This window comes from Arvicanthis niloticus, chromosome X, assembly GCF_011762505.2.
Source record: "Arvicanthis niloticus isolate mArvNil1 chromosome X, mArvNil1.pat.X, whole genome shotgun sequence".
Taxonomy (NCBI): domain Eukaryota; kingdom Metazoa; phylum Chordata; class Mammalia; order Rodentia; family Muridae; genus Arvicanthis; species Arvicanthis niloticus.
This window is the reverse complement of record NC_047679.1, coordinates 55251183-55268155: the sequence shown is the minus strand read 5'-3', so window position 1 is coordinate 55268155 and position 16973 is coordinate 55251183. Positions and strand designations below refer to the sequence as shown.

Below are 16973 nucleotides of genomic sequence, written 5' to 3'. Positions count from 1 at the left end.
TGGAATATCAACTTAGATCCACACCTTTCATGTAAAACCAGCTTCAGAGGACCATCGCCAATTGGACAGTCCGGCACACTCAAAGCCCACTCAAGATAAGGATCCAAAGACAGACTAAAGCTGACTAACATGATGCTACCTGAGGTACTCGTGGTCCGGATCGTGATCCTGTTCTTGGCTGGAAGGCCTGGACTAGCCCTTGGGGGTAACCCTCATGCCCCCCAAAAGTTTATGCCTACCAGGTCTCCTCAGCCCACGGTACTTACAACCCAGAAAGCCATATTAGATGAGACTCAGCCAAATTTGGATGGGTCAGAACTCAGGCTGGTCCAGATAATAGGACGGGCTTTTCAGGTGTTAAATTCTACTAACTCAGAGGCTACTCAGGCTTGCTGGCTCTGTTATGATGTAACCCCTTCTTACTATGAGGCTGTAGGGCAAATAGGTAATTATTCAACCTCTGTCTCACCCTCAAGCTGCAGCTAGACCTCTCGAGGTGCTAAGATCACACAGCCATCTCTGGATGAGGGCTCTGCCTGCTTACGGTCCCCACACACTCACTCTCAACCTGTGCAATACAACTGTCCATGTAGCACAGGAAGACAGTGTTACTCCCCCCTGAAGATGGTTGGTGGACATGTAGAACAGGGCTTACCCCCTGTGTTAATTCCAGGGTGCTGAACCAAGCCCAAGACTTCTGTGTCATGGTCTGGCTGGTGCCTAGGCTAATATATCATGCTGAAAATGATCTCCTAGATGCCTGGGAGGGAAGACTCCACAGGTCCAAAAGAGAACCCATTAGCATGACTCTAACAGTTCTCTTGGGTTTGGGGGTAGCTACTGGAGGAACTGCCCTAGCTCTACAGCCTGAGTACTACCAGGGACTTAGAGAGGCTATTGATGTAGATATCCAGGCTATCGAATATTCATGGTACAATAAATCTCCCTGGTTTACTACCCTGGTTTCGGCCATAACAGGACCCCTTACAATCTTTCTTCTATTGCTCACCTTTGGCCCCTACATTCTAAATCACTTAGTTAAATTTGTTAAGATCGTGTTAATACACGTGCTTATGCTTAGACAATAATATCACACTGTACACCAAGATGATAGCTCGTGATTCCAAGATTGGAATCAGCCACAAAGAAAAGGAGGATGTAGGAATTCAGTTAAACTTAAAAATTAACTGCCCCAGGACACATCCTGGGAGGAGCACATTCCTTAGCCCAAGGACACCTGCTGGATTAACATTCAGAGGAAGAAGGGATTAACATTCCTCAGACCACAGGGAAGGGAACCCACCTGTGAGTAAGAAAGGCCCAAAACATGTAGACACATTCCGCAGGATGGACCAATCCTTGCCACTTACAGACAAGGGAGGTCCTTGCCACCTCATTCCCCAAAGACCAATCAGTTTAAAAGTCACACTGTTCTGCCAATCATATTGTGCCTAGTCACTGTTTCTCTAGTCCACCCCTTAAACTGTATAAAAACTGCTCTTAACTTCAAACTTGGGGTTCTTCTTGCCTGCATGTGAGAGGACCCCAGTGCACTGGATTATTATTATTATCATTAAACCTCATGTTATTGCAGTAAATCCCGTCCATGTTTCTGGGGGAGTGCATGCCCTGGTTTTGGATCTTTAGGTCCAACAGTTCCATCTAGGGTCACCAGCCACCAGCAGACTGAGCTGAGTAAGACTCACAGGTACAGAGGACTACCATAAGGGTTCTTGGAAGCTAGGTTACATGAACATCTAAAACAAGTGCAGCCTAAGTAAGATTGGTATAGTGTGGAAAAACTCTTAAGGTCAAAGTCCACCACAACTAGATAGCCTCTGAGCTCATCGCAATATGGAGGACTCCCTTCATTGGCAGAGCATCTCCTTCTCTGACCTTGTCTGAGGAATTCTAAGCCCCCAGGCATACCTCTACCTGAAGAATGTCATGTAACCTTAGATTATAAGATCAATTTCCTTGCACCTGATAAGAACCTGTTCAGTTAGCATCTGAGATTCTTGAAATGCTTCCCCATGCTAATGATACATTTTGGTACTCTAAACCTTCAGCCAATGACCTTTGTCCATCCTGGATGTTTCTACCCACAGCCCCCCCCCCCCCCCGCCCAAGTTTTATAAGCCTCAAATCACCCAAAGTAAAGTTGACTCTCCACAGCTGGCCCTGGTGCGATCATTTACCAATATGTACTCACCGGGCTTCTGAATCCCACCCCACCTCCAGGCCCTTTGCCCTCATGGATCAACTAACTATCCATGAGGGTGGGGAGAACCACAGCATGTTAAAGTCCATATACCCAGAAGCACCTTCACCCAATTTATAAGTCAAACCATGCCTTTTTGCCTTCTTCCAAGACCCACAGTACCAATAACTTCAACCAGAGACTTAGGAACCAAGTTAAGTGCCATTTATTTAACAAACTTATTAAGATCTTTTACATGTCACTCAACAGGCTAGACCCTCAGAGAATAAATCATAAAGAGCCCTCTTAAAAACAGATTGAGAGAAGAAACTCAACAAAGTTACAATATTTGAGAAAAACTCCAAAACTGAGGACCTTGGAGAGAGGAGCCACTCTTATGACTACATAGAGTAATTGACAATTATCCAGAGTCCAGGTTTGGGGGTAATGACTCAGTATATCCTCTGGACAGGGTATTGGGGGCGGGGGGGAACCCCAGGAGGACTGAACAGTAAATGCTAATATATGGGAGCATAATAAAAATTGACATTGGAGCTCCCCAACCACATTTGCAAAGATCTTTTTTTTTACTTGCGTGCCTTTGCCCCTTTGCCTCTCCCTTTCCTTAAAGCCCTGCCTTTGGGGGGATTAACAGGCTGGGCTGATGGAATGGGCTTATCAGAAGTAGACTTTTCAGGTGCACTTGGCAGGCTGGGCACATCCTGTGGGTCAGCCCTATGACGTTTCCTACGTGGCTTACTAGATGACATACAAATAAATCTGTTCTTTCTCTTTCTTTTCCTTTGTTGTGCCAGCAGGTATGCAGCCCTTTTCTCCTTGGCTTCTTCAGCTGTAATTTCTTGCTCAGGCTCCCCCTTGGCAGCCTCAGGCTCAGGCTCCCCCTCGGCAAACTCAGGCTCGGGCTCCCCCTCGGCAGACTCAGGCTCAGGCTCCCCCTCGGCAAACTCAGGCTCAGGCTCCCCCTCGGCAAACTCAGGCTCGGGCTCCCCCTCGGCAGACTCAGGCTCGGGCTCCCCCATGGCAGACTCAGGCTCGGGCTCCCCCATGGCAGACTCAGGCTCGGGTTCCCCCTTGGCAGACTCAGGCTCGGGTTCCCCCTTGGCAGACTCAGGCTCGGGCTCCCCCTTGGCAGACTCAGGCTCGGGCTCCCCCATGGAAGACTCAGGCTCGGGCTCCCCCTTGGCAGACTCAGGCTCGGGCTCCCCCTTGGCAGACTCAGGCTCCGGCTCCCCCTTAGCAGACTCAGGCTCCCCCTTGGGCTCAGATTCAGGTTCCCCCTTGGACTCAGGCTCCCCCTCACACCCTAGCTCCCCTTCCAGGTCAGGATCACTTGATGTTTGGTTGGAACTCCCACAAAGATCCCATATTTCACAAACATCATGAGGTGAATCGGGAGCAGAATCAATACATTCAACCACCTCTTTCTCAAGCACTGGCATTTGGCACTCATCACTTTTCTGCTCAGAATCCCTCGAACCGGGGTTGCCATCCTCATCATCAATAACAACTAGTGGAAGCTTCTGACCTCTGGGATGATCAGTGTCAGAAGACTCACCTGAAATTCAAGAGACACCTATAAATACACACCTTCTATTCACTCTACATACTGACATCAGCAGGATATTGAGTACAAATTAAAAGTGGATGAGTACTTGGACAATCTAAATCATGGTTAAAAAATCAGTTGTAAATTGTTTTCCCTCTATTTTGTATTTAACTCAGAGTAATAAGAGATAAACTAGCAATTATGCCCAAACTAGTATTATGCCCATTTTGAAATCACATTGTCTCAACAGCATGAGCTCAGTTCCTAAAACAAATCTGCTGACTTGTGGTCTATAGCAAACTAAGGGCAATTGCTTCAAAAAATGGTATTTCATGTATATGAAAAGTTAAAGTTCTCTAGGTAAGAAACTTATTTAGTCATTTGTGGCCTGGCTGAACTTTTAGAACTCACTATCTTATACAATAATATATGGAGGAGATAGCAGTTGGCAATGTTTACACTGTTAACCTCTCCCAAGCCCAATTTCCACTAAACTGGAAAGAAGGTAGAGCCTCTTACCCTCTTCCTCTTCCTTGTCATTCCCACCTATAAAGGATGGAAAAAGAGGAAGAGGGAGGAGCACAGCTCTAGATAGATAGAACTCTATCCAAAGTCAAAGGCAGCAGGAAGAGTGGCAACTGAGTTAGGAAATAAACCAAGGTGTAGGGAACCCAGCCATATCAATATCCAGTACATGATGAAGAAAGAAATGGTGACACTGGCTATGAAAGCACAACAAACTTAAAGTTTGCAGAATCGGATTCTAAAATTGCCACATGTAATACGGTTTCAGAGCTCAGTTGTTTCTCTAAATAGGGATGATACTTGCCTCCACTGCTTATTTCACAGATCTTAGTATTCTTTTCCTCATGGAGACTGAGACTGTCAGAGTCCGAGTCAATCACTACGCAGCTAAGTAATAAAGTGGGGGAAAAAAAACAAAAGAAAATATGAGCACAGTATTCTCTTCAGGGCATTTGCCCACATTTCCTATAATAAGCACTTGTTAAGTTTTAGTTGTTTCCTACAACTCTGTCCCCCTTCATCGGAATTACTCTATCTTTCAATTATTCCCAATTTTCCATCTCTCTATACACCTTTTTCCCCTCTTACAACCTTCAAAAAGGAGGCATCTGTCAGGTACTGAAAATAAACTGGGCCTTACCAGGGTGCCAGTACTAAAATAGTTTTGGTGGAAGCGAAAAACTCATCGAAAAGATTAGCATTCTTCATCAATTTTGAGACACATTTGTATAAGAGTGTAGAGTCACAGAGGAAAGGTTATCACTGACCCCTTGTCAACTTGACACAAACATTTCACTATTAAGCCATAACCTTTCCTTTCTTGTCCATCACCAAAATTACATACTACTAAACATTACAATATGAACATTCAAAATTTTAAAAGTTCCAGTCTTCCAAACACTTAAAAATTCAATCTCTTAAACTATCCAGTCTCTTTTAATATCCAAATTCTTTATAAAATTCAAAAATCTTTTTAAAAGTTCAAAATCTCTCAACTATGAGATAATAAAATCAAAACTGTATTAAGCACTTTCTTACTTGAAGAACCACCAGTGCAGAGTCACAATCTGAATAAAGCAAAACCAAACTCCCAAGTGTGCAAATAATTGGGTGTCTAATGTCTTAGATCCAGTCATGATCTTCCAGGCTCCTCCTAAGGGCCGCTTCTCCAGCTCCACCCTCTGCAACATGCCTAGCTTGTCTCCTAAGGTCAGGATGGCTTCACCTCAAGACTGCTGCTTGAGGTGTCTTGGTGGTTGTCCCATGACACTGGCATCTCCAAAATGCTGGGGTCTCTTGCTGCAACTGGCTGCACTTTCACCAATAGCCTCTCCTGGGTTCTCTTCAGAAAATTCAGCCCTACTACACAGTGCCAAGCCTTGGCTGCTCTCCATGACACTTTCATGACTTCATAAACAATACCAACTGGGTGACTCAGACCAGGTTCTGCTGCCAGCGCAAGATATAGCCTTGGCCACTTCTGGAGCACCACTTCTGTGTGCTAATTCTGAGAACACTTCCCAGAAGATTTTACCTCAAGGATGCTGGTTTCTTCTTAATCACTGCTAATTTCTCAGCTCCAGCTGTCCAGCATTAATTATCCCAGCATAACAAAGGTTTTACTTTAGTGAGTCTGGTATCTTGTTCATCAAAGCCAATTCTTCAGTCCCAGCTAACTAGAACCACAGATTCTTAACTCAAAATATGCAACAGCCCCAATAGAGTCTTTAAGTGACTTCCAATCTTTCCTCTGTAACTTCACAAAGCAGGTCTCTTATCATCTGCATTTCTCTTAACACTTATCTTCCAAGCTCACACAGAACAGAGCTCACTAAGCTTTCAACACTCAATTGACTTTCTAAAATTCCCCCAAAGTTCCAAAGTCCTTTCAAAATCCTGCCCAAAATGACATGGTTAGGTCTGTCATAGCAATGATCTAGTCCTGGTACCAATTTCTGTCTTATTTAGGGTTACTATTGCTGTGAGGAAACACCATAACCAAAAGCAACTTGGAGATAAAAGAGTTTATTTGGCTTATACTTCCACATCACCGTGAAGGAAGCCAAAACAGAAAAGGGCAAGAAGCTGTAAGGCAGGAGCTGATGCAGAGATCATGGAATAGTTTGCTCCTTATGGTTTGCTTAGCCTGCTTTCTTATAGAACTCAGGACCACCAGCCCAGGGGATGGCACTATCCATAGGGGATGGGCCCACCCATAACAATTTCTAAATAAGAAAAATCTACAAGCTTGCCATACAGCCTGATCTTATGGAGACATTTTCTCAAGTGAGGTTCCTTCCTCTCAAATGACTCGAGCCTGTGTCAAGTTGACATAAATCTAGCCAGCACATACTCTTTAGCCCAAGAAATACTGGAACTCTCAGAAATTCTGCCTCAGCCTTCCAAGGTCTAGGTTTAAAGGTATGGGCATATGGTATGATATACTTTTGAAAATTATCATTATGGGGAGAGGTGTAAAGTATGTGTAAGTATACAAGCGCCACAGCACACATGCGAAAGTTACAGGCTAACTCTGTGAAGTTAATTCTCTCCTTGCACCTTTACATGGATTCTGAGGGTCAAACTCAAGTTATCAAGCGTGTATGGAAAGTATCTTAACCCAGTGATCTATCTCCTAGACATGAAATATTTTTATAATGGAAGAAAAACACTACAAATACTTGTTAACAATATTTTTCTGTATCCACTATAGATACCAAAGCAAATTGATATCTGTCATGTATGTTCTCTTTTAAATTGCCAAGTTGATAAACCTTTGCTATCCTATTTACTACTCTAGCCTTAAAGAATCTTTCTTCTAGGCTAGGTGTGATGACACATACATTCAATTGCAGCATTTAGGAATCAGAGACAAGCAGAACTCTGTGAGTTCAAGGCTAGCTTAGTTTACAGAGAGAGTTCCAGGATAGCCAGGGCTACTTAGAGAAGGTCCTATCTCAGACACAAACAGAAGAGTCAGTCTTCTATGGGCTGGAGAGATGGCTCAACAATTAAGATCACTTGCTGGTTTTTTTTTTAAAAGATTTTTCATTTTTATTATTTATTTCATGTATATACGTGTTTTACCTGCATGTATGTGTATGTACTATGTGCACTGCAGTGTGTTTGGAGTCCAGAAGAGGGAATCAGATCCTCTGTGACTGGAGTTATAGTTGTGAGCCACCATGTGGGTGCTGGGAATCAAATCTTGGTCCTCTGGGAAGATTAGCCAGTGCTATTAACCACTAAGCCATCTCTCCAGCCCCACACTTACTCCTCTTGCAGAGAACCCTAGTTTGGTTCTCAGCACCCACATGGTAGCTTATAATTAGTGATAACTCTGGTTCCAGGCAGTCCAACACCTCTTCCAGCCTTCATGGCTACTAGGCACACATACATAAAAGTACGTAAATGCTTATATACAATATAGAACTATTTTTTAAGTCTTCTTGGTGGGCATGGTGGCACATACCTTTAATCCCAGAACTCAAAAGGCAGAGGTCAGGTGATCTCTGCTAGTTCGAGGCCAGCCTTGTCTACATATTAAGTTATAGGATAGCCAGGGCTATATAGAGACTCTGTCTCAAAAAAAAGGCTTCTCTTAATTTCTAGCACATGATCAACTTTTGGTTCTGACCCCATTTTTATCCACTCCTCACTTGCTTTCTCCACAACATACTTGGCCAGATTACTAAAGCTCTAAATGCTAACCCTGAATTGGGCATCAATCTGATCACAGTACACTCATGAGTTCACCTGGAGGCAGGATCACAGAAGAGAAGATCAGGGGAAAATGTCTACTTTTTGACTGATAATAGACTGGAAAATCATGGTTCAAAGACATTTTGAAAAACTAATTAGCTGAGCATGCTGGTGTATGCCTATAATCTTAGTACTTAAGAAGCAGATGCTACAAATTCAAATGCAACCTTATCTATATTGTGAGTTCCAGGTCTGTCAGGGCTATTACATACAGTTTGAGACCCAGACTCAAAAAGCCAAAAACTAGCCAAGCTAATTTGGTGGTAGCAAATCCCAGCAATCAGGAGGCAGGGGCAGGCAGATCTCTATTAGAATCTAGCCTGGTCTACAGAGCGTTCCAGGACAGCCAGGGCTACACAGTGAGACTGTCTCAAAAAAGTCAAAAGCTAGAAATAAAAAAAGTCAAGTTTCAATAATTATCCCACTTACCTTGCTTTTCTCATCAATTGAGGCGTGTCTACATCAAAGGAAAAAAAAGCATTAAGAAGCATGATAAAATCTAGTAGCTCATATCTTTTACTCCTGAAAATTAGTTTATAAAATTAGTGCTAGTGAAATTTATATTTCCATGAGACTGGGGACATAAGTCAGTGGTACTTACTTAACACACCTGAGACTCTATGTCCAGGAATAAAAAGACAAAGGGAGGGAGGGAAATAGAAGAGACAAAAGAATTTTTATCTCCCATCAAGAAGACCCAGGAACCAAAAAGAGGTAAACAACACAGGAGCAAAACATGAAGATATTTTCCTGCTCTTGAAAGCAGGAAACTAAACCTTAACAACCCAGAGAGAACACCAGAGGGGACAAACCTAGGACCAGATAAAGCCAAGTGTCCCAAATCTGATTTCAGTTATTTCTACAAAGACATTGAATATATGCACGTTACTGTTGAAAGGGGCTCTTACTCACATTCTTCACTGCTGCTGCTTGAATCCATATTAAAAACACAACTAGGGAGAAAGAGAGATTTTTAAAATGAGGGCTACTAACAACATAGTCCAAAGGTATCAATGGTGGAAACAACATCAGAAGATGCTTTAAGCCCCAAAATGTGTTCAGGTTGGTCTCAATAGCAAGACCTTACCCCAAAACCAAAATAAGGATAATGTCTTAGATTAGATCCTGGGCTGGCTTTAAACCCTCATATAATGAAAGATGACCTTTAAGTTTTTATCCTCCTGCCTCCCATTCTTAAGGACTGGGATTACAGTAGTGTGCCAGCCAAGCCCAGCTTTAATGCAATGCTGGTGACTGAACTCAGGGTTTGATTCAGAGTAGGCAAATACTCTATCAACTTAGCTACATCCCAGCCCCTATAATGTACTCTTTTTTAAAAGAGAAGCTGAGCCTGGTGATGCATGCTGTAATCTCAGAACTTGAAAGTCTGATGCAAGAGGATCCCTAAGAGTTTGGGCCCAGTATAGACTATAAAATGAGACTCAGGTCCAACCTGTGCTAAGACTCTCTAAAAAAAAAATCCCCCAAATACTTTCTTTGTAGATTAATAAAAATAGTCTATTACAATATATAATGTAAAACTCACCCATCTTTAATGTTTTTTTTAAGACAAGGTTTCATACTGTAGCTCAGGCTGACCTGGAAGTCCCTGTACAAGCCAGACTGGCTTCAAATACTTAACAAGCTTCCTGTCAACTTAGCCTTCCCAGTGCTGTTTCCACCAACCTGTTTCCTTTAATTTTTAGGAGACTTTTTTGGTTGTTTGTTGTTTTATTTTATTTTACTTTATTTTATTTTTATTCTATGTGTGTTTTGCATGCCTGGGCCCATTGAGGTCAGAAGAGGTCATCAAATCCTCTGGGTCTGGATTTCAGGATGGTTGTGAGCCATCATGTGGGTACTGGGAATCGAACCCAGGTCTCCTGCAAAAGCAGCAAGTGCTTTTAACCACTGAGCCATTTCGCCAGCCCCTAAGGAACTTTTGTTGTTGGTTTTTGTTTGTTTGTTTGTTTGTTTTCCAAGACAGGGTCTGCCTGCCTCTGCCTCCTAAGTACTGGATTAAAAGTATGTGCCACTGCTGCTGGGCAGTAAATTTATTCTCAGATAGATGACTATATATATAATATATATAATATATATATTATATATAATACTATATAATATATAATATTATATATACTATATATAATATATAATTAATAATATATACTATTATATTATTATTACTATTATTATACTATATAATATATATACTATATAATATATATAATTAATAACATTATATATTATATATACTATATATTATATATATAGTATAATATATACTATATAATATTATATAGAGAGTCTTGATTGCTGAGGTCTGTTGAACCAGGAGTTGGAGGCTTATCTGGTTAACCTAATGTGAGATTCTGTATTTTAAAAAAAAAAGCTGGGGCTGGTGAGATAGATGGCTCAAAGCTAAAGGCAACCTAAGTCTAAAGCCCAGAACACGTGTAAAGGTAGGAAAGTACCAACTCTACAGAATTTATCCTCTGAGCTCCACATGCAAGTACACACACAGCCCCTCCCACAAGGCAATGGCCCACTCTGTCTCCTCAACTTCCCATTGGCTGCGCGGACTTCAGGCTTCTCCAACATTCCTGTGAGATGGCTAGACCATTCCCAAGAGCTGCCTCCATTTTCTGGAATTTTCTAGAAACAAAACTGGCGTCTTGCCCTCCTCACCTCTGGGAGCTTCCATCAACCAGGCTTCAAGCATTCCTCCTGCTGGCTATGGTTGTCCTAACTCTCCCCTCTGCCCAACATCCTTCTTTCTCATACCTAAGCCTCGGCCCAAGCCACCACTGTCCCTGTCCCAGACTCTACCTTCTTCTCCTACCCCACCGTCCACTGTCCACTATGCCACCTGTTTTGGACAAGCACTGACTGAAAATGCTAGTCATTCACTTCACTGTTCAGAGCTGCCATTCCACCATTCCATGACCTCTCGACGGTCATCCATGCCCTGACCCTGTCCCTTACTCACGACCTTCTCAAGATTTTCGCAAGACCACTTGGGTTTCTACCATCATAGTCCATGTCCCGCCCCACCTCGGCCTTTTCCGTCGCCCGTGTCCCGCCCCACCTAGGCCTTCCCACCTCGGCCTTTTCAGTTGCCTGTGCCCGACACCTTTTCCGTCACACGTGCCCGACGCCCCTCGGCCTTTTCCGTCGCCCTTGTCCCGCCCCACCTCGGCCTTTTCCGTCACCCATGTCCCGCCACCCCTCGGCCTTTTCCGTCACCCATGTCCAGCCGCTCCTTGGCCTTTTCAGTCACCCGTGTCCCACCCCACCTCGGCCTTCTCCATCGCCTGTGTCCCGCGGCGCCTCGGCCTTTTCCGTCGCCTGTGCCCGACGCCCCTCGGTCTTTTCCGTCGCCCTTGTCCCTCCCCACCTCGGCCTTTTCCATCACCCATGTCCTGCCCCACCTCGGCCTTTTCCGTCACCCATGTCCTGCCCTACCTCGGCCTTTTCCGTCGCCTGTGCCTGACACCCCTCGGTCTTTTCCGTCACCCATGTCCCGCCGCCGCCCCTCGGCCTTTTCCGTTGCCCATGCCCGACGCCCCTCGGTCTTTTCCGTCGCCCTTGTCCCTCCCCACCTCGGCCTTTTCCGTCACCCATGTCCTGCCCCACCTCGGCCTTTTCCGTCGCCTGTGCCCAACGCCCCTCGGTCTTTTCCGTTGCCCTTGTCCCGCCCCACCTCGGCCTTTTCCGTTGCCCTTGTTCCGCCCCACCTCGGCCTTTTCCGTTGCCCTTGTCCCGCCCCACCTCGGCCTTTTCCGTCACCCATGTCCTGCCCCACCTCGGCCTTTTCCGTCGCCTGTGCCCGACACCCCTCGGTCTTTTCCGTCACCCATGTCCCGCCGCCCCTCGGCCTTTTCCGTTGCCCATGCCCAACGCCCCTCGGTCTTTTCCGTCACCCGTGTCCCGCCCCACCTCGGCCTTTTCCGTCACCCGTGTCCCGCCCCACCTCGGCCTTCTCCGTCGCCTGTGTCCCGCCGCGCCTCAGTCTTTTCCGTCACCCATGTCCCGCCGCCCCTCGGCCTTTTCCGTCACCCATGGCCAGCCGCTCCTCGGCCTTTTCCATTGCCCGTGTCCCGCCCCACCTCGGCCTTTTCCGTCGCCTGTGCCCGACGACCCTCGGTCTTTTCCATCACCCATGTCCCACTGCCCCGCGGCCTTTTCCGTCACCCATGTCCCGCCACCCCTCAGCCTTTTCCGTCACCCATGTCCAGCCGCTCCTCGGCCTTTTCCGTCGCCTGTGCCCGACGCCCCTCGGCCTTTTCCGTCGCACGTACCCGATGCCCCTCGGTCTTTTCCGTCACCCGTGTCCCGCCGCGCCTCGGCCTTTTCCGTCGCCTGTGCCCGACGCCCCTCGGCCTTTTCCGTCGCACGTACCCGATGCCCCTCGGTCTTTTCCGTCGCCTGTGCCCGACGCCCCTCGGCCTTTTCCGTCGCACGTACCCGATGCCCCTCGGTCTTTTCCGTCACCCGTGTCCCGCCGTGCCTCGGCCTTTTCCGTCGCCTGTGCCCGACGCCCCTCGGCCTTTTCCGTAGCACGTACCCGATGCCCCTCGGTCTTTTCCGTCACCCGTGTCCCGCCGTGCCTCGGCCTTTTCCGTCGCCTGTGCCCGACGCCCCTCGGCCTTTTCCGTCACACGTACCCGATGCCCCTCGGTCTTTTCCGTCACCCGTGTCCCGCCGCGCCTCGGCCTTTTCCGTCGCCCTAGTCCCGCCCCACTTTGACCTTTTCTGTCGCCCGTGCCCGATGGCCCTCGGCCTTTTCCGTCACCCATGTCCCGCCGCTCCTCGGCCTTTTGTCCCGCCCACCCTCGACCTTTTTCCGTCACCCGTGTCCGCCATTACCCTGCCTCAGCGGCCTTCTCAGTCGCCATCGACTGTGCCCGCCGCGGCCCCGCCCCCCCTCGCCTTCTCCACAGCCCGTGTCCACCATCACCCTGCCTCAGCGGCCATCTGAGTCATCCACTATCTGGGCCCGCCGCGGCCCCGCCCCCTCTCGCCTTCTCCACAGCCCGTGTCCGCCATCACCCTGCCTCAGCGGTCTTCTCAGTCAACCGCTATCTGGGCCCGCCGCGGCCCCTCCCCCCCTCGCCTTCTCCACAGCCCGTGTCCGCCATCACCCTGCCTCAGCGGTCTTCTCAGTCGCCATCGACTGTGCCCGCCGCGGCCCCGCCCCCTCTCGCCTTCTCCACAGCCCGTGTCCGCCATCACCCTGCCTCAGCGGTCTTCTCAGTCAACCGCTATCTGGGCCCGCCGCGGCCCCGCCCCCTCTCTCCATCCTTGTCAGCCCCCGTGGGCCGCCCCCAAGGCCTTCTCTGTAGTCCGTGTCCAGCCACAGCCTTTTCCTTCTCTGTCATCCATGTCCCACAACCACCCCCTTCCTCACACCATTCTCAAGGCCACCCCACTCGCCCGCAGTCTAACAGTAGGCCGCTGGCCGGCCATCAGCCTTATCCCGCCTCAGAGCCCGCCATCTTCACAACAGTCTCGGGACTTTCTCAAGACCACCCCATTCAGGTGTCTACCAGTCCTGCCGCCACATCCCCCACTTCCTCACGACTCTCAAGGCTACCCCACTCAGGCGTCTAATGGTTACCCATGTTCCGCTCCGTACCCTAGTTCCTCACGAGCTTCTCAAGACCTTCCTGCAAACCCGAGTCCTCAGCTACACTCTCGGCCCCACTCCGCACTGGGGGGAAAACGGTCTTACGGGCATCAGTCTGAAAGTTGGGAACTTTCTACACAGAAACGAAGGCCCACTGTAGTGATGGGTCTCATTAAAGCCACTACACTAAAATGAGACCAGTACCTACCTTAGCCCACCATCTGTGTACTCGCGTTCCTGTGTCTCTGTCCTTGTCCGTAGGGCCACAGGCCACAACCACCAACGGCTCCCGCGCGCGCGCTAATAAAATGGACGCGCGCGAAACAGCGCCTTTTATAGGGCAGTGCCCCTGGGGCAGATGGGAAGTGACGTAGTACTGCTTTGTCTGCCCCCACCTATCATGCATGGTCATAAAGCAAATTTGAATTCTAGAACTATGGCTGGGCAGTGGTGGCGCACGCCTTTAATCCCAGCACTTGGGAGGCAGAGGCAGATGGATTTCTGAGTTCGAGGTCAGCCTGGTCTACAGAGTGAGTTCCAGGACCACACAGAGAAACCCTGTCTCGTAAACCCCCCCCCCCCAATTCTAGAACTAGGATCTCACTGCATCACCGAAGTGAACCATTTGAATATAGACCTGTAACCCAAGCCTGAATCTGCCACTAACGGCTAAAGTTCTCAAGCAACCCACATGCCCATTTTGTTTTTGAGATCTGTGTAGACCTAGCTGGCCCAGAATTCACCATTATCCTGCCTTTGCCTTTGGAGCCATGGGATTGTAAATGTGAAGCCACTATGCCCGGCTTCTAGCAACTTTCTGAGTGACTGAAAAATATCAAATTGTCTTTTCTTTTTTCTTTCTTTCTTTTTTTCTTTTGAGACAGGGTTTTTCTGTGTAGCGCTAGTTGTCCTGGAACTGGTGCTATATAAAGCAGGCTGGCCTCGAACTCAGAAATCCACCTGCCTCTGCCTCCCAAGTGCTGGGATTAAAGTCATGCGGCACCGAGCCTGGTGACCTACCTTGCTTGAATTCCCAAATGTTTAAAAACTTTGTCCACCTAGTCTTCCAGCTACCATAAGCACTTGCAGAAAAGGACTATTTAGACCCCTAGATAAGAGAAAGAAGGAGCAACCAAAAAAAAAAAAAACCATCTAGTGACAAAGAACTGTGGTGCTGGCATCCAGAATTCTCAGGCACACAATACAATAGAAACATCCCATGCTTTTGCTTTTAGATGCTAAGCATTTTTCTAGGTATTCTGTGTGGGATTAAAACTGAGGGAGCTAGGCATGGTGGTACAGACTTTAATCTCAGGATTTGGGAAGTAGAGGGAGGCAGACTTGCTGAGTCTACACAGTGAGTTCCAGAACACCCACAGAGTAAAAACTGTCTTAGCAAAAAAAAAAGTAGGTGAGGGGCTGGAGAGATGCTTGGTTCAGTGGTTAAAAGCACTTGTTCTTACAGAAGACCTGAGTTCAATTCCCAGCACCCATAGTGTCTCACAACCACCCATAACTCCAGTTCTAGGAAATCTAGTGCCCTCTTCTGACCTCCTCAGGCACCAGGCACCCACATGATACAGATACACATGTAAGCAAAACTACATACATATAAAATAAATCTAAAAATAAAATCTAAATAACCTAATCTAAAAAAATTAAAATCTTAAAAAATTAAAATCTTAAAAAAAAAAAAAAAAAAACTTGAGCCCAGCACAAAGGGCACTAGCACGCCTGCTACTCAGGAAGCCAAGGCCAAAGTATCCCTTGAGAGTCCAGGAGCCCAACTGGACAAAAGTATAGTCTTGTTTCTAAACAATTAAAAATTCAATGTTAGGGCCAGGGAAGATAGTTGAGCAAATAAAATGCTCATGAAGCAAGCATGAGCATAGAGATTCAGACTCCAGGCCCAGGCACCTCTTTAATCTCAGTGCTTGGAGGTAGCGGGTGGGGCAGAAGGGACTAGGTAGGCCACCAAGAGAAAATCAAAACAGTGACCTAAAAGGATGGAGAGCCAGAGAGGGAGATAATGGGTAACAATTTGTGGCCTCCACACAGGCTGATAAATACACCATACGCATATCTTTTAAAACTTAAAATATGTAGAGCTGAAAAGATGGCTCAGTGCTTAAGAGCACCAACTGCTCTTTCAGCAGTCCCGGGTTTAATTCCCAGCAGCTACTGTGGTCGAACTCCAGGTCCAGGGAATCCAACACCCTTTTGGGGCTTCTGACAACACCAGCACAGGCATGGTTTATGGACATGCATGTATGGGGTTTATGTGCACTCATACACATAAGAAGTACTAAAATGAAATGTTAGAAAGTGGAATAGCTCGAACTCGATTTTAACAGTGCTAGTTCCAAACTGTACTATTCCTTACTGAATTGCCAACTAATGAATGGCTTCCTGAACTAATAAAGTAATGGGTAACTTTCTCCCTCCTCCATAAAAGTGGAGATTCCTCGACTATGAATTAGAAATGTAAGCCAAGAATCTAAATGGTAGATATAAGAAACCGCCGTATCCCACCCCACCCCCCAAAAGTAACAGCCTACACAGTAAGTCGCCAAAGAAAACTCTTAAAAATTGTGATGAAGATGCTGAGGTGTAGTTCCCCAAAATTGAGGGCATTTGGTAGTTCTGATGGGGAAAGACTCTTTAAGGGGCTGGCCACTGGGAGTTTGACTGTGCTCTAGTGACTATACGGGCAACACAAACTGGACTTGCTTTCTTGTTTTGGGGGGTGGGGGGAGGTCACAAGAGTGTGGACTTACTTTCTTCTTCCTTTTTTGGGGGAGGGGGAGGTCACAAGAGTGGGTAAGCAGATTTGGGAAGTCTGAGAAGTAGGACTAATATTCATGATGTAAAATCCCCAAATCAATAAAAATTATATATGTATATATAATTATATATTAATATAGAATGTATTATATATATAATAAAAACATAAGCCAAGTGTGGTAGTACATACCTATACTTCCCAGCACTTGAGATGCGGATTCAAGACAAGTCTGACAATGTTTGAATGTTTGAACAACAAAAAACTTCAAATGAAAGTTAGGAGTCAAATTAACTCTCAGCCAGGTACGATGGCACATACCTGTAGTTCCAGGTCTCAGGAAGCTGAAGCAAAGGGTTAATTAAGTTTGAAGCCAGGCAGGGTTAATAAAGACCCTGTCAAAAAACAAAAAGAACAGTAGGACACTGGCAAGGCTAATGATCTCTTAAGAACATAGGAGGATCTGAAATTCAAGGTCAGCTTTGGCTACATGAAATCTTCAAAATCC

At 46.6% G+C, this 16973-nt stretch overlaps 1 protein-coding gene across 2 annotated transcripts; it reads right to left on the bottom strand.

The window, feature by feature from the left end:
• Positions 1-2410: 2410 nt before the first annotated feature.
• Positions 2411-16973, bottom strand: Gcna (germ cell nuclear acidic peptidase). Of its 2 annotated transcripts, XM_076918264.1 has the most exons (5): positions 16787-16973; positions 8967-9007; positions 8484-8511; positions 4597-4679; positions 2411-3776 (listed from the first exon to the last, which is right to left on the bottom strand). In XM_076918264.1, the coding sequence occupies exons 2-5, from the start codon at positions 8992-8994 to the stop codon at positions 2788-2790; spliced, it is 1128 nt and encodes a 375-aa protein (XP_076774379.1). In that variant the 5' UTR covers positions 8995-9007; positions 16787-16973; the 3' UTR covers positions 2411-2787. The 2 variants fall into 2 exon arrangements, with proteins under 2 accessions (XP_076774379.1, XP_034341830.3); XM_034485939.3 differs by lacking the exons at positions 8967-9007; positions 16787-16973 and having other exon boundaries at positions 8484-8952.